The following is a 24,451-nucleotide window of genomic DNA, read 5'->3' on the forward strand; positions in this document are numbered from 1 at the left end:
TGACGCTGATCCTGCTCACCAGATTCTCTCAGCGAGGGAGTCTCATGAGTGGAGGAGGCCAGTGGGCCGACCACGTGCCTCATGGTTGCAGCAGGTTGACCATCATCTCAAGGAGATGGGGATGGGCCTGGCATCTGCCTGGGGGATGGCCAGACGGAGGCCCCTGGAGTACCGGCGGAAAGTGGACGCAGCGACGTGCTGTTCTGGCACATGCTCCCATACCTGACCTGATCATTCTTGTCACACAATCGAGGCATTTGTGATATTATTGCTTGAGACAATGGCATTGGTGTCATAGACGTTTGCTCGTTTCATAAAAACAAAGCAACTTCATGTGCAATAATGACGCTGCACCACATGAGAAATTGCATCTCCTCGCATGATTTTGCCATGCCCGCTTGCAATCTCTCTTCTTTAACAACCTTAAAATCCAAAAATAGCAATTGCATCCACTTACTTTTCCTTTACACCTTTATTTTGCACAACAGTGGTACATAATGTACAACAATCATTTTTTTTCTGACAATTGTATTCACATCACCATACAGCACATCGCAGGATTAATGATCAGACGAAGAACCATCCAAGCTCTTGATTGGCTGCTTTATCTCATCTAATCAGTCCTGCTGTTTTGTTGCAATGACATCAAGTAGAAAAAAAAAAATTAGGAAAGACTTGGGTCTGTCAGTTGTGCTCACATTACAGATGGCTGCACAGGCAAAGAAGGTGAGTGTGGAAACTGGAAAAGTACATTGGATGAAAGCAAGAAATCATATTGGCAAATTACATAAATACTGGACCACAGACCATTACGAATTATGAAAACAAACAGGAACTCTTTAACGGTGAGATGAAGATGCATGCTTTCACAAGGGCACCACCCAACACCAGCAACACCATGGAAATCAATTGTGACCATTGGCGTTTTCTCAAAATACAAATGCAGCTGCTAATTGCAATCTCCTGGTAACCACAAATGTTTGGGTTTGAAACTGATTTTCAACTAGGTGCAGCACTTATTCCTCTTGTAGAAACTGTGCAGTGTTCATCTCCCGTGATTGTGAAAATTATCAGTTCCGTAAACCATTATATTCATTATTTTCATTTGACCAATAAACAGGAAGCAATTGATTTAGTCTTTGTTAGTTATTTGTTAATAAATATCGTTAAATTCCTCTGCTGGTCCTACATCTCCGCTTGCTGTCTGAGTAGTACGGCGCCCATTTTTCTCAGCTTATTTGCGGTAACAATAATTCAAAGGTATTGTTGGGATTGCGTGAATAAAAGCACAAAATGTACAATACATAGCATCATGAAATTATACAACTAGTTATTTATTCGAGGAGCATTCAGTGGTAAAAGGTGCCATCAGCATGTATAATATCACAAGTGAAAGGTCACAGAAGAGGGGGAATAATAGTGGCATTGCTACCCCTAAAATCCTAAGGTTTCACAGCTGGTGGTACAGTTACATGTTTACACACAAGGCTTGCACAGGAACTGCAAATAGAAGGCATTGCATCAACACACTTAGTCGGTCGTCTTGCTTTCCAAAAACAAATTCCCACCTCTATCATGTCATCACTCCATTATAGTAAGTACTCAATTATAAGCACCGAAGGAAACTTCCTGCTTTCATTGTCTGCTTATTGTTTTTCCGTCAATGGAAGAGTAAAATGCATATTGCGAGCGGAGTGTTGGGAAAATCGTTCGAGCATTTCCCACTTACAGTATAGCAACAAATGAATGGTGGTGAACAACATGGGGGATGATGGGAATAGAAGATTTGAAAGGAAGCAAAGTGTTGGAATGAACGGAGGTTTGGTCCTTGGGTTAGAGTAAACGTTGAAGGAAGAGTGTAACATCAGGATGCAATTACATCGGGTCCGTCTGCTTTTCCTGCAAACACAGATGGGTGGGAGAGATCAGCTTTTTGAAATTGCTCTGTGCTCCATTCCACTCATTTACTTATCTTGGGGCTCAATATGGTTGCAAGTAAATGATGATGTCTACAAGAGACTTTCAAAGTCAAGTGTATTGGATTACTGTAACCTTGCTGGAAGATGAACCAACTGTGTTCATTTGTTGTTGGGAGGTTTTTTGCCATTCCATTTTCAGGATGAAGATTCAAGAGAAATGCATTTCAATTTGGAGAACTGTTAAAAGGTGAGAGAGGAGAAGCAGTATCTCCAGAGACAGGTGGCAGGGACTAAATCAAACCAATGGTCAGAGATCAGGCTGTAAGAACATAGGAAAGACTTGAAGTCTGGTGCTTCGGGCATTTTCTTTGTGAGTGTACACGGTATCCTCAGCTCAGTGAGTTCCTCTCCAAAACACAACAAATACTGCACAGGATCTGTGTGGTACATCTGTTGTCATTTATTCCCTGTACTGTTAATCATATTATGAACCCATTCCTGTGTTTTCTTGTCTACTTGGTCCAACTGTATCAATTCTGAGATTGTGCAGTTTGTCTAGGCTTCGTGAGTCTAAGCGTTCCACATTCTCCCTTTCTTCTTTCCTAACCAGCCACTGGAAAACCGCTGGCTATGTGTATCTCTTTGAATCCACTAAATAATTTTTTTATGTGTGGTATATGATCCCATAAGACAGCAAAAGACATGGTGGTGTCTTGTCAAGTCTGTCTCTGGAGAATGCTCACCCTCCGTTCCATCCCAAATCTCAAACAGCATCAATGCAAACTATTCAAGAATAACGCAGATCTTGTCTAACCAACCCATCCCACTCTGCCACCATCTTACCTCCTCGTATGCACTGTCCACTGGAATTTGATTCCTCACCCAAGAAGGTAAGGAAACGTTTCTCCAGTCTCAACCCAGCTTCAGTGGTGGGCCTACATAGCATCCATGTTCTCAAATCATTCTCTGTTGCTCTTGCTTCCTCTTTACCTGCTCTCTTCAGTCTTTCCTTCTTTGTTTGCCTGCCATCTTCATGGATGTAAGCAACCATCACTCCCATTCACAAGAAAGGTATCCTATCAACTGAAGACCCATAAGCTTACTTCTAATTGGAAGCATGAAATCTAATATTGCTGCAAGCATCATATTTTGTCTTTTCAAAAATACTGATCCCTGACTTGTTTTTTTTTAAAATTTTTGTTTGGATATCGGCCTGGTCACTCAACTCTCGACATGCTGCTGCTCTTCTATCAGCAATACATGGAGGCACTGAATCTCAAAGAAGAGCTCAGAACAGTCTGTCTGGAGTCGAGATATATGTACCTACCTCTAAAGAAAAGAACCAGTCACGTTTCATAATCTTAGCCATGACCTACAAAACGATGTATTCAAGTCCCAGGAAGCTGAATACGAGTTGCAATATCTCAAGAGAGAGTCCCAAATTCACTAATTGTAACTAAAAAACGAGAGCGAAGTCTATGGTGCACTATCGTAAATCCCCACACTTCCCACCAAAAGCAGAGTTGAGAGATGGCAAAAAGTTCCACCAGGATTGAGCCAATATCAAATTTTGACTTAAAAAATCTTCTGTTTTCACCACTGTCACCCTAAGTCCCCATCCACTGGGGCATGAACCGGGGGTCAAACCTAAACAATCGTTGCATATTTCATGCATCCCCCAACGGTGATTGTATGTACAAAGTTTTATTTAAAAAGTGTGCTCATAATTGCATTTGTTTGCTATTTGACCTTATGACCCCGCCTCAGGGGACGGAGCGAAAAATGATACCGTTCTTACACCGCTGCGTGCCATGCGTTGATTATAACTACCAAGTTTGGTGAATTTCTACGAAACCGTGAAGGAGGAGATAACATGACGGACGGACGGACGGACGGACAGACGGAGCCAATTACAATGTCCCCCTGTTTTTTTTTTTTTGTTTTTTTTTTAAGTATGGGGATAAAAAGCAATATCTTATGTATCAAATTTGTGTAATAGTGTGAGATGTTTCATTCACAGTGAAAATAAAGTATTCCATTTAGTTGTTTTGATATTAAAATGCAGTACAGAATGGCATTGCTATTTACAATTGATTCCCCGTGTTATACAAATGGATAAAACAATTCTGTATTTTTACCTCCACCAACGGAGGTGAAGGAGGTCACGTTTTCACACCTTTCTGTCTGTCTTTGTTACTTTGCAAAAAAAACAAAATTGACAAGTATGTTGATCGCCTCCGTTTGTTTGTGTGCGTGTTTGTTTGTTTGTGTGTTTGATTGTTTCTTTGTGTGTGTGTGTGTGTTTGTGTGTTGGATAGTCGATCTAGTCTATCCTTATTATCAGTATTTCCGTCGATATGTTTGTTGGGTAGTCAATGTAGTCTACATATTTCCTACATAGTCAATGTAGGTCAACTACATAGTCAATCATATTTCCTACATATTGACTACATAGTCAATGTAGTCTGACATACAATTGTCAGTATTTCCATCGATATGTTTGTCTGTCTGTCTGTATGTATGTATGTCTGTTCGGTCTAGTGCTCCGTTAATACAATGGTGATTTTATTGAAACTTGGTTGGGAGGTTCATACCATGACCAAGTTGTGTGCAAATGAGAACCGTTGCTATGGACACCACCGTTGCCTCACAACGGGACTTTCAAATTTTTGAAAAATCATAAAAAATTAATTTTTTTGAAAATCAAAAATCGGGCCACAAGCGACTGTGGGCAGTGCATTCAGCCACATTGTCAAAAATTTCCAGCCGGATCCTATGAAAACTGTCGGAGAAGATAGACTTTGAATGAACCCTGGTCGAAAACAATAAAAAAACGAAGTTCGTTATAACTCAGAGACGATGAGTCAGATATACATGAAACTGGTATAGTGGTTTCATAGTATGTCCTAGTTATGTGTTGGAAAGAACCTTTGCCATGGACCCCTCCTTTGCCGAGCAACGGCCAAAAAACTTCTAAATCTGGGGGAATTTTAATGAAAAAACAATCTGCAGCAATAACCCTTGCATCGAGAATCATGAATTTTCTTTTGCTTAATCCGAAAGTCATTCCCCATCGAACGGGCACATCGCGTCAGGTTCTATTGGGTAGTCGACTTCCCATGTCCGGCTACTGGCTTGTTGGGTAGTCAATCTATCTACCCTTACTATCAGTATTTCCGTTGATATGTTTGTCTGTCTGTTGGATCGTTGATAGTTCAAAAAAAAATCAAAAAATATTTTTGAGTTTTTTTTTTCTACCCTTATTATCAGTATTTCCGTCGATGTTTGTCTGTCTGTCTGTCTGTTGGGTAGTCGATCCAGTCGAAAAAAAAAATTTGAGATTTTTTCCTTCCCTTATTGTCAGTATTTCCATCAATGTTTGTTGGGGAGTCGATCGAGTCAAACAAAAAACAAAAATTCGAATTTATTTTTTGATCTACCCTTATCAGTATTTCCGTCAATATGTTTGTCTCTCTGTTGGGTAGTCGATCTGGTAGGAAAAAAAAACATTTTGAGATTTTTTTTTTCGACCCTTATTATCAGTATTTCCATCGATATGTTTGTCTGTCTGTTGGGTTGTCGATCCAGTCGAAAAATGTTTTTTTTGATCTTCCCTTTTAAATATTTCCGTCAATATGTTTGTCTGTCTGTTGGGTCGTCGATCTAGTCCAAAAATAAAAAAAATTGAGATTTTTTTTTTGTCCCCTTATTATCAGTATTTCCGTCGATATGTTTGTTGGGAAGTCGATCCAGTCAAAAAAAAAATTTTTTTTTGGATCATCCCATATTATCAGTATTTCCGTCGATATGTTTGTATCTGTTGGGTTGTTGATCTCGTCGAAAAAAAAAAACATTGAATAAACCCTGGTCAAAAACAATAAAAAACGAAGTTCGTTATATCTCAGAGACTATGAGTCAGATCTACATGAAACTGGTATGGTCGGTTAAAGGTATGACCGAGTTATGTGTGAGAAAGAACCGTTGCTATGGACCCCTCCGTTGCCGAGCAACGGCCGAAAAACCTCTAAATGTGGGGGTATTTTAACGAAAAAACAATCTGCAGCATTAACCCTTGAAGCTGGAATCATGAATTTTCTTGTGCTTAATCTTAAGGTCATTCCCCATCGAACAGGCCCATCCCATCAGGTTCTATTGGGTAGTCGACTACCCATGTCCAGCTACCGGCTTGTTGGGGAGTCAATATATCTACCCTTTCTATCAGTATTTCCGTCGATATGTTTGTCTGTCTGATGGGTAGTCAATAGTTGAAAAAAAAAATCAAAAGATTTTACCAAAAAAGAAAAAAAAAATCAAAAAAAAAATATTACCAGTATTTCTGTCAATATGTTTGGTGGGTTGTCGATCGAGTCGAAAAAAAAGATTCGAATTTTTTTTTTTGATCTACCCTTACAAGTATTTCAGTCGATATTGTTGCGAATTCGCGCCCGCCGGCGTGTGAACGGCCGCATAACTCGAATCGCGGCATATCGCCCACCGGACGGACAATTCTGTCGTGACCCTCTCGGAACAACGCCGGGAGCTAGTCACGGGTGGGGGTTTAACCCCACCACGACCGTGTCAATTGCCCACCCGTGCAGGATAGTGTTGCTCGCCAAATTCGAACCACCTAAGTACCTGTGCAGATGGTTGACCAGGCGATCGTACCACGCCACAGGCTGACTGCGGACACGAACCACTTAAGCGGTCCGTTCCGCGCTACAGTGGTAACCGAGGGGTGTTATCGTCGGCCTTGACGGTTCCGATTAATTACTGGGATGTTGCACCCACTACAAACCCCTTTCCATGATGCAAGATGGAGGGTCAATAAAAAAGGAAAAGAGACGAAGCAGAGCGGGAACAGTCAACAAGCAAGCGTTTTATTCACACACACACACACACACACACACACACACACACACACACACACACACACACACACACACACACACACACACACACACACACACACACGCACGTATATACAGCCATACAGAATCAAAATGGACATAAAGCAATTAAAACAAAAGAAATGATGCAGAGCTACAACCGAATATGCGTGCACACGGCAACACTTAAACAGTTCTACTTTAGCCAGACTGGCGCCCATGGACATTCACACCCAAACCCCAAAGAAAAGAAAGAAAGAAGTCGCGACTTCCCTTTTGTGTCTGGTGAGTCCCCCTCCCGTGACTGTCAGCGTGGTCGTGCCTGGCCCCGACCTCTCTCGTGGCCGGCGAACCCTCTTCGGCACTCCCCGTCTGGACGCACAGGTCCACCTCGCAACGGGCGCTGCCGCATCTCCCGTCCGTGCCTTTGTGACAGGGCCGCTCGCCAAGGCGCGGGCGCAGGATGTCTTTCCGAAGACCAACCAGACCACCAACCACGACGACCAAGAAGAGGCGGAAGTGGAAGCGCTCAAGAGGAAGAGGCGAAAGAGGAAACTCTGAAGAGGAAGAGGCTCCCGAGGGAGAGGCGGAAGAGGAAGCTCAAGCGCGCCCGCCCTTGTCCGTCTTTTATCGCGCGGGGCTCCGCCCTTCGCCCCTCCCCGTTCCCGGCTCCACCTTCCTTCGAGAGGGTTCCTGAAAAGGGTGTTCCCTCATGCTTTCCCTCCATCCCGCTCCGTGCGGGGGCCGGGGGAGTCAGTTTTTGGCTCTGGGCCAGGGAATTATTCCCCCAAAAAGAGGCCCCTCCTTTACATGACCTCTGACCTTAGACCTGCATTGCCCCTCCCCCACTCCAAAGCACGGGGAAGTCAGACGGGAGAAACAGGCGGGAAAACCTGCGCATCCTCACAGTTCCCTCCTTTGCGCCTTTGTTTGCCGTTCGGAAACGGACGTAGTGGCGAAGATGTGGTAGCGTAGATGGTGGGGTGGCGTGGTTGCAGTGTGGTTGGCGCTGTGATGGGGATGGCGTGGTGGTTGAAATGTTGTGTGTTTGAAATAAAAGATAGAAAAAGAAAAACGCCTAACTCAAAGCATCGCAGCCTGGATGGATCACATAAACTCCCTCTATACAACGGGTTTGGGCTAACTACACATGTACCTCTGAAGATATCTCACCTGAGGGTCCTGAATGGTGGTTTGTGAATTTCCACATCCGTAACACTACCCCCTCCCCTTTTTACAGACTCGTCCCGAGTCGTCAAATTCTCGTGTGCCATCATGTGTAGTTGTCCCCAAGCACGTTTTACCTTCGGATCCCTGAGTGCAACATTCATGGTATTCGTGTCCCCAAAATAAATAACCTGAGGCTGAGTAACTAACTAAACAAACCCACTCACTCAGACGACTTAAATAAAATTGACGGCGCGAGACAGACATGCCCGGGGCGCACAACACATATTTACAGTGCAACTTTACTTCCAAAATTTACACTAACCATGACCCAGGATCTATGGACTCTGCAGGGAGCAAAACAAAAGTCAACGGTGAACCGGCGCATGGGCCGCCACTGCAGGCCCGTGTTGTAGCTGCCAACAGGACAGTTCTTGTAGCTTGATCGATGATCCTGGCACATGGAAATGAACAGTGGGGAGGGGGGGCAAATCAAAATTGAACGGTGCAAACACAGAATCGAGGGCAGCAGGCATGGCATGGCAAAGGCAGCAGGCAAACACAAAACTGGCAGAACAGGGCCGCTGCAGGCGAACACAGCCGGCGGACGATCTGACCGGCACAGGCCTTGAAGCACAGCCGCAGACGAAGTTGGCCGGCCTCGCGCTGTTCAGTGCAGGTTGGTGGAGGGAGTGCGGTCGTGCTGGCCACTCGAAAGGCGGGCTCAGGCCTAAGGCCAAAAAAAAAAAATGTTGCATTGGCGTAACGGGTCACTGAAAAATAGGGTAGGTCGGTCGGGATCTTTTTTTTATTTTTTTATTTTTTTTCCTAATAAATCCCTCCCAAAATCTCCCCCGGCTCGAGTACCACCCTTTTTGTTGGCGGGTTCTGTCCGAAACACTTCCGGGTTTTTGCGATCGCGATCGCAATCAACAAGATACTTGAAAACGATAGCAAAACAACAAAAATAGCAATAAAATAGGGTCGGCAAAATTTTTCGATAGCAAAAAAACAAAAAAAAAACGTAGGGTCGGCGGAATTTTTAGGGTCGGGCGGGTTACGCCAATGCAACATTTTTTTTTTTTGGCCTAACTGCCTGTCTCCCTCCCACCTATCGCCTTTGCCTGTCACTGTCAATACCAACTCCCTTAATTTTGAAAACCCAATTTAGCCCAAACTTTTTTTTTGCTGTTATTTTCATCCTTACTTCCCCACTATAATGCGTCCCCTATCCCCCTTTACTGTCTTTGTTCGGCTAACCTATCGTCCCCTAGCCTACTCCCAACCCCTACGTTCCCTTCCCGGAGGGGAATAAGGGAGAGCTGGCGTCCTATGTCGAGGCCCAACGAAGCCTCAGGATCGCCTCCCCAGACTTCAGCGATCTTTAACCCAAAGTGGGTCCAGCGGCCCACAACATGAGCGAAGGGATGGATGGTGCGGAGAGGTACACTTCCTAATTTACCCTAACCATTAACTCTTAAACTACCCCGGGTTTTGAAAAAGTGCCTCTCGCTAAAACGATTGGTTCTATCAACCCAGATTCCCGTCGCCTATGTTGGTGTCCTTACAATTTCGGGCCTCGCCCCCCAATTTTCTTTCCGTGCCCTCACACGGTCTCACTGCTGGGACGCGTGGCTCCCTTGGCAGGCACGACCCTCTGCTGATTCTCCGACGATGGCACCCCCGGGCACTACACTGCCTCCGAGCCTACCAGCTCCCTAAACACTGGGGAGTGCCCTCCCTGGCGACTCCCCTGAAATGCTCACATGGCAGACTGGCTTCCCAGGCCCCTTTCCGAGGGTCACCCGTGCCCACAACACTGCCCACACGGCTAACGGTGCCCCGGGCCCCTGCATCATGCGGGTGCACCCGTGCCCACTACGCTATCCCGGCCCCCCATGGGCCCTTGGCCTACCACGGCCGACTAGCCCGGTGCCCGGGGTACCCACTCAGTGATACTCACCTTTCGCAGCCACGCTCCCAGCCTGTCAACAGGGCTCCTGCACCCCTCCAAATGGGTTTTGAGCCTACACTCCCACCAACAGCAAAACGACCTCCATTTTTCAATTTCACTAACCCACAAACTTACTCTTCACTGACCCCGGGGGCCCCTTGGGCGGGAGTCACTCCTCCCTCCAATCACTCATCGCACCATGCATTCCCCATTCGCTCTATTCACACAGACCCGCTAGCCTCACTCACTCAACATGTCTCCACCTCACTACTCTACACTACACACACACCGCTGAACTCTGCCATCCTGCTCACTACATCCCCAAACTACCTCGTGCTCCCACGTCATCCCTTAAACTACAGCACGTTCCTTTTAACACTACGTAGCTAAGGTACATCCCCTCCACACATCCACAAGTCTCTCTCTGTCCTAAAATCATTAAAATCATTTTCCCATCCTAAATCTGAACTGAATCCCTCTAACTAATCCATTCCACGGGCCCCATGAGGACTTACCCCTACCCCATGAAGCTGGTCTAACTAAGCTAACCCTTCCCCCGAACTCGTGTTCCTGTGCCTAGGCAGGGGGGGTCTTCCACCCCATGCCCAGGAATCCTGTTCACCCGAAAGCGAGGATTGCTTTTCCTTTTTTTACCCTCGCGCAGCACCAGCGTGGCAACTCGCAACCTGCGCCCCAGCACGGCAATTCGCAACCGCGCACCTTTCGCGTGACTTCATGGCAGTCACGTGACTTCATGGCAGCGTGACTTCGTGAAAAATCAAAAAAATTATTTTTTCGAAAATCAAAAATTGAGCCACGAGTGACTGAGGGCAGTACATTTCCCCATATTGTCAAAAACTTCCAGCCAGATTCTCTGAAATTTGTCGGAGAAGATAGATTTTGAATGAACCCTGGTCAAAAACAATAAAAAAAACGAAATTCGTTATATCTCAGAGACTATGAGTCAGATATACATGAAACTGGTATGGTAGGTTCATGGTATGTCCGAGTTTTGTGTGAGCAAAGAACCATTGCTACGGACCCTTCCGTTGCCAAGCAACGGCCGAAATATCTCTAAATGTGGGGGTATTTTGATGAAAAAACAATCTGCAGCATTAACCCTTGAAGCTGGAATCATGAATTTTCTTGTGCTTAATCCTCAGGTCATTCCCCATCGAACAGGCCCATCGCGTCAGGTTCTATTGGGTAGTCGACTACCCATGTCCGCCTACCGTCTTGTTGGGTAGTCGATCCAGTCGGAAAAAAAAAATTCAAATTTTTTTTTTTTGGAGATTTGTTTTACCCTAATTATCAGTATTTAAAATGGCGATTTCAGTTAATACAATGGCGATTTCGATGAAACCTGGTTGGTAGGTTCATACCATGACCAAGTTGTGTGCAAATGAGAACCGTTTTTATGGACACCGTCGTTGCCTGGCAACGGGACTTTGAAATTTTTTGTCTGTCTGTCTGTCTGTTGGGAAGTCGATCCAGTCGAAAAAAAAAATTTTTGTTAAATTTGAAAATTGTTCTTCCCTTATCAGTTTTTCCTTCGATATGTTTGTCTGTCTGTCTGTCCCTCTGGTCCAGTGCTCCGTCAATACAATGGCGATTTCGATGAAACTTGGTTGGTAGGTTCATACCATGACCTAGTTGTGTGCAAATGAGAACCGTTGCTATGGACACCACCATTGCCTTGCAACGGGACTTTGAATTTTTTGAAAAATCATAAAAAAAATATTTTTTCAAAAATCAAAAATCAGGCAACGAGCGACTGTGGGCACTACATTCAGCCATATTGTCAAAAATTTCCAGCCAGATCCTATGAAAACTGTCGGAGAAGACAGACTTTGAATGAACCCTGGTCGAAAACAATAAAAAAACGAAGTTCGTTATATCTCAGAGACTATGAGTCAGATATACATGAAACTGGTGTGGTAGGTTCATGGTATGTCCAAGTTATGTGTGAGAAAGAACTGTTGCTATGGAGCCCTTTGTTGCCTTGCAACGGCCGAAAAACCTCTAAATGTGGAGTAATTTTAACGAAAAACAATCTGCAGCATTAACCCTTGAAGCTAGAATCATGAATTTTCTTGTGCTTAATCCTCAGGTGATTCTTCATCGCGTCAGGTTATATTGGGCAGTCGACGACCCATGCCCCCCTACCGGCTTGTCTGTCTGTCTGTTCGGTCCAGTGCTCCGTTAATACAATGGCGATTTCGACGAAACTTGGTTGGTACGTTCATAACATGACCTAGTTGTGTGCAAATGAGAACCGTTGCTATGGACACCACCGTTGCCTAGCAACGGGACTTTGACATTTTTGAAAAATCATAAAAAAAAATATTTTTTCGAAAATCAAAAATCAGGCCACGAGCGACTGTGGGCAGTACATTCACCCATATTGTCAAAAATTTCCAGCCGGATCTTACGAAAATTGTCGGATAAGATAGACTCGGAATGAACCCTGGTCAAACACAATAAAAAAAACGAAATTCGTTATATCTCAGAGACTATGAGTCAGATATACATGAAACTGGTATGGGGGGTTCACTGTATGTCCTCGTTATGTGTGAGAAAGAACCGTTGCTATGGACCCCTCCCTTGCCTAGCAACGGCCGAAAAACCTCTAAATGTGGGGGTATTTTAACAAAAAAAACAATCTGCAGCATTAACCCTTGAAGCTCGAAACATGAATTTTCTTGTGCTTCATCCTCAGGTCATTTCCCATCGAACGGGCCAATCGCGTCAGGTTCTATTGGGTAGTCGACTACCCATGTCCGCCTACCGTCTTGTTGGGTAGTCGATCCAGTCGGAAAAAAAAATTCCAAAGTTTTTTTTTTTTTGGAGATTTGTTTTACCCTAATTATCAGTATTTAAAATGGCGATTTCGATGAAACCTGGTTGGTAGGTTCATACCATGACCAAGTTGTGTGCAAATGAGAACCGTTTTTATGGACACCGTCGTTGTCTGGCAACGGGACTTTGAAATTTTTTGTCTGTCTGTCTGTATGTTGGGTCGTCGATCCAGTCAAAATATATATATATATTTTTTTTAATTTGAAATTTGTTCTCCCCTTATTATCAGTTTTTCCGTCGATATGTTTGTCTGTCTGTCTGTCTGTCCCTCTGTTCGGTCCAGTGCTCCGTTCATACAATGGCGATTTTGATGAAACTTGGTTGGTAGGTTCATACCATGACCTCGTTGTGTGCAAATGAGAACCGTTGCTATGGACACCACCGTTGCCTTGCAACGGGACTTTGAAGTTTTTGAAAAATCATAAAAAAATTGTTTTTTCGAAAATCAAAATCGGGGCAGGTTCGACTGTGGGCAGTATATTCAGCCATATTGTCAAAAATTTACAACCGGATCCTATGAAAACTGTCGGAGAAGATAGACTTTGAATGAACCCTGGTCAAAAACAATAAAAAAAACGAAGTTCGTTACATCTCAGAGACGATGAGTCAGATATACATGAAACTGGTATGGCAGGTTAATGGTATGACCTAGTTATATGTGAGAAAGAACCGTTGCTATGGACCCCACCGTTGCCAAGCAATGGCCGAAAACCTCTAAATGTGGGGTATTTTAACGAAAAAACAATCTGCAGCATTAACCCTTGAAGTGAGAATCATGAATTTTCTTGGACTTAATCCTCAGGTCATTCCCCATCGAACGTCCCATCGCGTCAGGTTCTATTGGGTAGTCGACTACCCATGCCCGCCTACCGGCTTGTCTGTCTGTCTGTCTGTTCGGTCCAGTGCTCCGTTAATACAATGGCAATTTCGATGAAACTTGGTTGGGACGTTCATACCATGACCAAGTTGTGTGAAAATGGAACCGTTGCTATGGAACCCTCCGTTGCCGAGCAACGGCCGAAAAAACTCGAAATGTGGGAGTATTTTAAGGAAAAAACATTCTGCAGCATTAACCCTTGAAGCTTCAATCATGAATTTTCTTGTGCTTAATCCTCAGATCATTCCCCATCGAACAGGCCCATCGCGTCAGGTTCTATTGGGTCGTCGACTACCCATGTCCGCCTACCGTCTTGTTGGGTAGTCGATCAAGTCGGAAAAAAAAATTCCAATTTTTTTTTTTTTTGACATTAGTTCTACCCTTATTATCAATATTTAAATGGCAATTTCAGTTAATACAATGGCGATTTCGATGAAACTTTGTTGGTAGGTTCATACCATGACCTCGTTGTGTGCAAATGAGAACCGTTGCTATGGACACCACCGTTGCCAAGCAACGGGACTTTGAATTTTTGAACAATCATTAAAAAAAATATTTTTTCGAAAATCAAAAATCGGGCCACGAGCGACTGTGGACAGTACATTCAGCCATATTGTCAAAAATTGTCAAAAATTTCCAGCCGGATCCTATGAAAACTGTCGGAGAAGATAGACTTTGAATGAACCCTGGTTGAAAACAATAAAAAACTAAGTTGGTTATATTTCAGAGACTAAGAGTCATATTTACATGAAACTGGTATGGTAGGTTCATGGTATGTCCTCGTTATGTGTGAGAAAGAACCGTTGCTGTGGACCCCTGCGTTGCCCAGCAACGGCCAAAAAAACTCTAAATGTGGGGGTATTTTGACGAAAAAACAATCTGCAGCATTAACCCTTGAAGCTCGAGTCATTAATTTTCTTGTGCTTAATCCTAAGGTCATTCCCCATTGAACGGGCCCATCTCCTCAGGTTCTATTGGGTAGTCGACTTCCCATGTCCGCCTATCGGCTTGTCTGTCTGTATGTATGTCTTTTCGGTGCAGTGCTCCGTTAATACAATGGCGATTTCGATGAAACTTGGTTGGTGGGTTTATACCATGACCTCGTTGTGTGCAAATGAGAACTGTTGCTATGGACCCATCCGTTGCCCAGCAACGGACCTTTGAAATTTAAAAAAAATCTCAAAAAATTATTTTTTCGAAAATCAAAAATCGGGCCACGAGCGACTGTGGGCAGTACATTCAGCCGTATTGTCAAAAATTTCCAGCCGGATCCTATGAAAACTGTCGCAGAAGATAGACTTTGAATGAACCTTGGTCGAAAACAATAAAAAAACGAAGTTCGTTATATCTCAGAGACTATGATTCAGATATACATGAAACTGGTATGGTAGGTTCATGGTATTTCCAAGTTATGTGTGATAAAGAACCATTCCTATGGACGCTTTTGTTGACTAGTAACGGCTGAAAAACGATTAAATTCGACTTGATCGACAACCCATGTCCGCCTACCAGCTTGTTTGTGTGTGCGTTTGTTTGTGTGTGTGCTTGTTTGTGTGTTTGTTTGGTTGTGTGTTTGTTTGTGTGTGTGTGTTTGTGTTTGTGCGTTTGTTTGTGTTTTTGTTTGTGTGTGTGTTTGTGTGTGTGTGTTTGTTTGTGTGTTTGTTTGTGTGTGTGTGTGTGCGTGTTTGTTTGTGTGTGTACTTGATTATTTGTGTGTGTGTGTTTGTGTGTTTGTTTGTGTGTGTGTTTGTTTGTTTGTGTGTTTGTGTGTTTGTCTGTCCACTCGCCTCTAGCCCAAACCGCTCATCCATTCTGAAATTTTCAGAGATTAATGTCACCGACCCCTGTAGTGGTGGATCTTAGTGCATAAGTGCCGGATAAAAGCGTGAATTTTGGCACACAAGTAGTTTCGACCTTGACAATCAAAAAAATTGATGGAAGCGCTTTGACACACCCCTTTTATGGCCGCCATTTGGATTTCAAGATGGCCGCCATCGAAAACCTATTTTATTCTATATCTCCGAAACTAAACCAGCTAGAGAGTTCATTTCAATGGCTACACCCACATTTATGGGGTCTAGGAATCATAGGGACTAAGGTGGCAGCCATCTTGAATAAGTCGAAAATTCAAAATGGCCACCATTCTCCACTAACTTTTAATGATATTGTGGTGAATTGAAGGTCGTGACGTGTGATCACATGTTGCCCGGCTCGAGCACAGAAGAGATAAAGCTGAGGTTCGGCTCGGCCGCGGGGATTGTCCCTGGGGCATTGTCGTTTTATGTCGGCGGCTCACTTGGTGCTCATTGAATGGTGAGAATACTGATTGATATATAATACTGATTTATTCTGCGGTGATTAGTTGCGCGTGTGTACCTTACTGCTTATGTACTCCATGCTGCGTCTGTATTTCCTGGTGTGCCCGTAGAAGCGGCTTCAATCAAATGGAATAAAGCCGAAACTCTGAAGGTTCTTCTCTCGTCCTCATTTCAATTTATTCCATTTGGTTTTCTCGGCTCTCTCAACCAACGATGGACAAGATCTACAAACCAGAGAGGTTCGACGCAGACCCAAACGCGACTGACTCAGAAATGAAGTGGTCACATTGGTTCCGTTCCTTCTCACACTATCTGACCATCATCGAAGAAGGAGCCGACAAATTGGCCGCCCTCGTGAATCATGTCTCGCCCGGCGTATACTGGCTCTTCTCGGAGTGCGACACTTACGAAGCAGCGATCGACGTGCTGCAGGTGCTCTACGTGAAGCGCAAGAACGAGGTATACATACGACATCTTCTCAACACACGCAAGCAAGCAGCTGGGGAGACAATCGATCAGTTCCTGCAAGCTCTGAATCAGCTGGGAAAAGACTGCAGCTTCCGGGCCGTAAGCGCCGAGGAACACCAAAAGGAAGCGACCCGGGAGGCATTCATCCAAGGACTTAGATCAGCCCACATACGGCAACGCTGACTAGAGAAAGCGCAACCCACTCTTGAAAAGGTAGTCGATCAGGCTCGAGCGATGGATACGGCTCAGCAGCAATCTGAGTCATTTGGGACACCGATGCTGCTAATGAACGCTGCTACGGTGGGAACTCAAGGAACCCCACTGGCACAGACACAGCCAGACACAGGGGATGGAGAAACACCCGAGGAGCCGGATACACAGGCCACGTCAAACTCCTCAGCAACTGCTCCGGTTGGTAAATGTTTCTTTTGTGGGTACAAAAGACACCCCGCCATAAATGCCCCGCCAGAGATGCCACATGCATGAATTGTGACAAGAAAGGGCATTATGCCAGGGTATGTAAATCTACTCTAAGGAGAAATAAACCCACTTCTGCGGCTCTCTACTCGCAAAATAAACTAACTGCAGCCTCACCGGGGAATCTATCCAAGGCTATCATCAACGTACGAATTAACGGGCATATGGCTGAGGCACTGATTGATACCGGTAGCTCTGAAAGTTTCGTCAACAGCTCGCTAGTGAAGGGCAGGAAATGGAAAATCCACCCGACAGACAATACGGTATGCATGGCCGCCACATCACTACAGTCCCGCGTACGAGGGTACTGCAATGTTGAATTGGACGTAAAAGGGTACACGCATCGGGATGTAAGGGTACTGGTGCTTCGTGATTTGTGCGCAGACGTAATTCTGGGTCATAATGTCCTCAAGCAGCACACGAGCGTCGAAATACCCTTTGGAGGAAGCAAACCTCGTCTAATTTTAAATGCCTTGACTACCGCAGAGGTAACGTCCCCCCAGCTGTTCGCTAACCTGTCGCCGGTCTGCAAACCGATAGCGATCAAATCGTGGCGATATACCACTGCTGACATGAATTTCATCACTTCAGAAACCAAGCGATTACTGGAAGAAGGAATTATAGAACCGAGCGATTCGCCATGGCGCGCACAGGTGTTGGTGACCAGCAGTCAGAACCATAAGAAACGAATGGTTGTCGATTATTCCCAAACGGTCAATCGCTTCACCCAACTCGACGCCTACCCCCTGCCGCACATAGACGAGATGGTCGAACGCGTGGCCAATTATAAGATATTCAGCACCATCGACTTGCGAAGCGCCTATCACCAAATTCCCATCCGAGAGGAAGACAAACCTTACACCGCATTCTAGACAGGTAGGCGCCTCTTCCAATTCAGGAGAATTCCATTCGGTGTCACGAATGGAGTAGCTTGCTTCCAACGGGTTATGGACGACATCATCTCAGATGAAAACCTCAAAGACACTTTTGTTTACGTGGACAATGTCACAGTGTGCGGTAGGGATCAGGGGGAACATGACATGAATCTGGACAGATTCTTGAGCATTGCTAGAAAATATAATCTGACTCTCAACTACGAGAAATGCGTATTCTCGGCAAGGTCAATTGACCTTCTCGGCTACACGATAGCCGACGGCACGATTAAACCTGATCCTGAGCGATTGCGCCCACTTCGTGAGCTACCCCCACCTCAGGACCTGCAGACAATGCGCCGGGTGATCGGCATGTTCGCTTACTATGCGAGATGGATTTCGCAATACTCCGAGAAAATACATCCCCTAGTGCATTGCAAAAACTTTCCACCAGATGCCGCTGTTGTAAAAGCTTTCCACAACCTCAAAGACGATATCAGTAATTCCGTGGTATTATCGATCGATAGCTCGGTGCCCTTCATGGTGGAGACAGATGCTTCAGATCACGCGATAGCTGCTACGCTTAATCAGTCTGGGCGACCCGTCGCGTTCTTCTCGAGAACTCTCTCTGGAAGCGAGCAGAGACACTCGGCAATAGAGAAGGAGGCGTACGCCATCGTCGAAGCGCTGCGTAAATGGAGACATTATTTACTGGGAAACCACTTCACGCTCGTTACGGACCAACGATCCGTTGCATTCATATTTGATGGGAAAAATAACGGGAAAATTAAGAATGAAAAAATTATGAGATGGCGGATAGACCTAGCCTGCTAGACCTTGATAGACCTAGTTACGACATTGTTTACCGGCCCGGGAGGGAAAACCCTGCTGCAGACACCTTCTCGCGGGTCTACTGCTCGGCGGCAATCAGTCGGGCTTTGCAAGACCTCCATGTGTCTCTGTGCCACCCGGGGGTAACCAGAATGGCACATTTCGTACGCAGACAGAACCTGCCCTATTCTATTGAAGATATTAAACAAATGAATGCTTCATGCCCTGTTTGCGCTGAACTAAAACCCAGATTCTATGGTGCGGCTTCTGGCAGACTGATCAAGGCCACTTCTCCCTTCGAGAGACTAAACATTGACTTCAAAGGGCCCCTGCCGACCGAGACAGACAACAGATACATATTCACTGTTGTTGATGAGTATTCAAGGTTCCCTTTCGCGTTTCCGTGCTCGGATATGACCTCGGGCACTGTCGTGAAATGTCTGTCTGACCTCTTCGCTATGTTTGGGAAACCTTCGTACATACATTCAGACAGAGGGCCGTGTTTCATGTCGGCCAGGCTAAAACAATTCCTATTAGAGCACGGCATCGCAACTAGTCGAAACGGCGGGTTTCAACCCACAGGGTAATGGGCAGGTGGAACGATATAATGGAGTTATTTGGAAAGCCGTAACTCTGGCGTTGAAATCAAGAGGACTGGGGCCCGAGCGGTGGGAGGTTACCCTTCCCGACGCTCTGAATTCCATACGCTCTTTGCTCTGCACGTCCACCAATGCAACTCCTCACGAACGAATGTTTACTCACCAGCGACGTTATGTTGACGGCCAATCGGTGCCCAACTGGCTAACCCATCCCGGAACAGTGTTCATGAAACGCCCGGTACGACAAAGCAAGTATGAACCCATGGTGGAAGAGGTCGAACTCATCGATACTAATCCAGAATACGCTCATGTCAGGCTCCCGGATGGCAGGGAGACCACTGTGTCGGTTCGTCATTTGGCTCCCTCAGGCACTCCTCCCGCAGGTACACCACCATCTGGCACACCTCCCTCTGACATCCCCTCCCCAGGTGTTCCCCCCCCAGGGACTCCACCCGAGAAGGGTGACGACGGAGCTACCGCGTTCCACCCGGGAGCGATCGGGGAGTCATCTCCGGCACGAGTTGAGGCTCACCAAGAGGATCGGAAGCCTCCCTCAAGTGAAACCGCCATCTACTCCCGGAGAGGCCGACGAATAATACCCCCTCGCCGACTCAATCTGTAAAGGGGATTATCGGCATCCTCGATGCTCATGCTCCTATATGCTCGTTACATAATATATCGATGCTCATTACCATGCTCCTACAACTCAAAATAATCCTCACTGCTTGGCATGTATGCTTCTGTAGTTTAGATAGTTCGCATTGCTTGAAATGTATACTCCTGTAGCGCTGAAGTAATCATGGTGCGTTAGCTGGGCCTCTAGTTACATTTTAAAGACGGGGAGAATGTGGTGAATTGAAGGTCGTGACGTGTGATCACATGTTGCCCGGCTCGAGCACAGAAGAGATAAAGCTGAGGTTCGGCTCGGCCGCGGGGATTGTCCCTGGGGCATTGTCGTTTTATGTCGGCGGCTCACTTGGTGCTCATTGAATGGTGAGAATACTGATTGATATATAATACTGATTTATTTTGCGGTGATTAGTTGCGCGTGTGTACCTTACTGCTTATGTACTCCATGCTGCGTCTGTATTTCCTGGTGTGCCCGTAGAAGCGGCTTCAATCAAATGGAATAAAGCCTAAACTCTGAAGGTTCTTCTCTCGTCCTCATTTCAGATATCTTGATAACCAAACAAGCAAGGAAGATAAAATTGGTGTCTCCACCCATATTTGTTGGGTCCAGGAATGTGATGAAGTCAATTTTAAATAGCTCAGATGGCAGCTGTATTGAATTTCTAAAAAAAAAGGCTGCCATGAGCAACATAATACAATCACATCTCAATGCCTGAGAAATTCGCTTATCTTATCTTGATCACCGAACAGGTTCGGAGGATAAATTTGGTATCATTCATATTAATTGAATCCAAGAATATAATTATGTAAATTTTAAAGAACTCTGCTGATAGTCACATTGACTTTCTTAAAAATTCAAAATGGCTGCATTTGCAAAGTACAATCAGTAATATCTCAATAATCAAACAAGCTGAATATTCAATCTGGTGTCTCCACCCATATTTCTCAGCCCAAGGAATTTTAGATAAATACAATATTAGGAAGTCTAACACATTCAGTTTTGTCATCATCAGGGAATTAACCAAGATGTCTTCAGTTTTTATTTTTCAGGGCTTTGGTCATGGTGTAAAGTACAGTTTTCTGCTGAAAAGTAAAGGTAGTACATAATGGCAGCTGCATCTAAAGGGTCCTTGAACTGGAAGTTGTGCTGCTTGTGTCAGCAAGAGACTGATGAGGACGTTCGATGCCCTGCCAATCAGAAGCGATTTCATACTTCATATGAGACATTAGAAAAGGACTTATATGATCTCAAAAATGCGAATGCACTGCCAAAGGGTATGGAAGTGCTCAAGGCCTCAAACATGCCGTCTAACAAAGCTGTGTTTCACAAAAGCTGCAGAACGAACTATAATCAAACGATGGTGAAGCGTGCTGAACTCAAACTGAAAAGAACTTCTGAGGCACAGGTTGAGGTGCAGAGCCTTAAAAAGACGAGGTAAATGGTCACTGCAACTGTTAGTCGTGTTGAACCGGAATGCATTCTCTGCAGACAGAATATTGAGGGGGAGAGACGACACAAAGCTTCAACAGATGCTGTCGACTCAACTCTCAAGTCTTGGGCAACAAAAACCAGAAATACAGAACTCTTGGCCAAACTAGCCACAGCTTCAGATTTGCATGCAATGGACGCCTATTACCACCGAACTTGTTACGTCAGACTTGAAAATGCTGCACGATCAGTGGAGCGAGCTGAATCTGCAACATAGTGTGAATCTGAACATTCTTTTAATCCACTTGTTGTTGCAGAGTTGGTGGCATATATTTTTGAATAAAAGCGTGTTTTCCCTTTGAACGAACTGAAAGTCCTATACACCACTAAAATGAAGGACCTTGGCAGAATTGTTGACCCCAAAAGCATTCACTCCACTAGGTTCAAAGAGAAGCTATTGAAAATTGAGCCTGAAATAATTGAAGCCAGTCAAGGAAGGGGTCGTGCGTCTATGTTGTGTTCAAAGGAAACTGCTGGGACGGCTATTGAGACTGAACTGAAAAGTCAAAACGAAGTGGGCGACAATGAAGCTCGCATGATTGTTCAAACTGCCTTGTTCTTGCGCAAGCAGATTTTGTTTGAACAGAAGCCATTCGATGGACACTTCTATCCTGACTGTTTGAGGTCACCAATTCCAGAATCTTTATTGGCTTTCATGAATGTGGTGCTTCAAGGTCCTCCTGGTACTAGTCAGACTGATGTCAACAACAATGAACCAGATCTTAATCAGCAAAGATCACGTGTTGCATGTACTCTGTCTCAGCTGATGATGTTCAATACTGAAAAGTGAACACGAGCTGGGGCACAGATGATGCGACATAGCAAGGAACGTGAAACGCCCTTCCCCCTGTACGTTGGATTGAAACTTCACATCGAGAGCAAATTTAAGCATCTGATTAACGTATTTGAGAAGCTCGGCCTCGCCATCACCTACATTAGAGAGCAGCAGGTCAGCAAATGTCTTGCTGCTGCAGTAAGTGAACATATCAGGACTAATGGAGTAGTGATTCCAAGTGACATGAGACAGAATGTGTTCACAACTGGGGACATGGACAATATTGATCAGCAGAAGCAATCCAACTTGTCAAAAGTTGAGTTCCATGGCACTCTGATTACGTTGACCAATCATGTTTCAAATGAAAACCCAGGTGTTGCCATGGAACCTCTGGACATAAGCAAAGTGGACAAGTCTCAGAGATCCCGATTTCCAGACTTCTACACTATTGTGCCACCTGCAGAGCTTGATGCTAACAATGATGTTATTCTCAAAAGACCAACAAGCCAGTCAGACCAGGGAGAGACAGGATTGAATCGGCTAAAGCAAAAGACAAAACCTGGATTAATCATACATCTGATATCATTCTCAACAAAGGAAGTGAGCTTGATGATAATGACAAGGTAACATGGGCAGGCTTCGGTTCTACTCATATGCATGAAGATACTGTGAAGTCCAGGGCGATAACTGGTGTGCCACCTATGTTTCCAGATAAGGCATAACAAATTTTGCCCTATACGTTCAGGTGATCGATGAATTGTGTGATTATGTCTTCATCTGGAACCAAGTGCACTACTCGAGATGGCTCCCTGTTCATGTCAAGGATATGGTTGAACTTATATCGAAGCATCCAGAGGTTCATAGGGAGTTCTTGAAGGGAAATTTTGTGGTACAGAAGAGCCCAAGGAAGTTCTCTCTGATACCAAAGGACCACAGCCATGAGCAGACCACAAAGATTGTCAAAGGTGATGGTGGAGTGTCCAACATTTATGATTCTGCTGGATTAGTTTCGGAGATATAGAATAAAATAGGTTTTCGATGGTGGCCATCTTGAAATCCAAGATGGCGGCCATAAAAGGGGTGTGTCAAAGTGCTTCCATCAATTTTTTTGATTGTCAAGCTCTAAACTACTTGTGTGCCAAAATTCACACTTTTATCAGGATGTACACACAGGTTGGTTTTGTGCACTAAGATCCCCCACTAGTGCAACGGTCACATGTTGATGTTTCGTAAAATTCGGTCGAATGAAAAGGTCCACATAGGCCAACAAGCCAATTTGAGGCAATTTTTCTAAAATCCTCAAATTTCATCAGATTGACTAAAAATTTGAACAGGATTTGCAGATGAGGTCAATTAATTCAATCACCTATTACTTTTGAGGTTAGCTTAGGTCAAAAGGTCAACATAAGCCATAAGGTCAACCTAAAATAGGCCAATCTTTTTAATTGTTTATAAAATTATCAATTTCCATCTGACTGACTAGAAATTTGAAGACCATTTGCACATCAGGTGGCAGAATTCAACCACCTATTAATCTTGAGATCAACTTTGGGCCAAAAGGCTAATTTAAGCCAAATTGGGCCAAATTTTCTAAAATCCTCACTTTTCATCAGATTGACTTGAAATTTGAAGACCATTTGCAGATGAGGTCGCTGAACCTTGCCTATTATTATACTTATGGACACAAGGAACCACCTATTAATTTTGAGGTCAACATAGGCCAAATTTTCTAAATCCTTAATTTTCATCTGATTGAGTTGAAATTTGAAAAGGATTTACATATCAGGTCACTGAATTTAACCACCTATTATTTTTGTGGTCACCATAGGCAAAAAGGTCAACATAGACCAAAAGGTTCAACATAGGCCACATTTCTAAAATCCTCAATTTTAATCCAATTCACTTGAAATTTGAAGAGCACTTGCATGTGAGGTCATTGAATTCAACCACCTATTAATTTTGAGGTATACTTAAGCCAAAAGGTCAAAACAGGCCAAAAGAACAATTTGGGACAAATTTTCTAAATCCTTAATTTTCATCTGATTGAGTTGAAATTTGAAAAGGATTTACATGTCAGGTCACTGAATTTAACCACCTATTATTTTTGTGGTTACCATAGGCAAAAAGGTCAAAATAGACCAAAAAGGTTCAACATAGGCGACATTTCTAAAATCCTCAATTTTAATCCAATTCACTTGAAAGAGCACTTGCATGTCAGGTTACTGAATTCAACCACCTATTAATTTTGAGGTGTACATAGGCCAAAAGGCCAAATTGGGCCAAATTTTCTAAAATCCTCAATTTTCATCCGATTGACTTGAAATTTGAAG

The 24,451-nt window shown here is 44.4% G+C and overlaps 1 protein-coding gene across 1 annotated transcript in view; it reads right to left on the reverse strand.

The window, feature by feature from the left end:
* Positions 1 to 453: 453 nt before the first annotated feature.
* Positions 454 to 24,451, reverse strand: part of LOC147018711 (alpha-synuclein-like) — a 68,395-nt gene continuing 44,397 nt past the window's right edge. The window contains exon 5 of the mRNA XM_085898670.1: positions 454 to 1,899. Coding sequence (XP_085754796.1) covers positions 1,876 to 1,899 — 24 coding nt within the window. The 3' untranslated portion in view covers positions 454 to 1,875. The remainder of the gene's footprint in view (positions 1,900 to 24,451) is intronic.

Source organism: Eptatretus burgeri, chromosome 10, assembly GCF_056783735.1.
Source record: "Eptatretus burgeri isolate ZD-2024b chromosome 10, Ebu_testis_v1, whole genome shotgun sequence".
Lineage (NCBI taxonomy): Eukaryota > Metazoa > Chordata > Myxini > Myxiniformes > Myxinidae > Eptatretus > Eptatretus burgeri.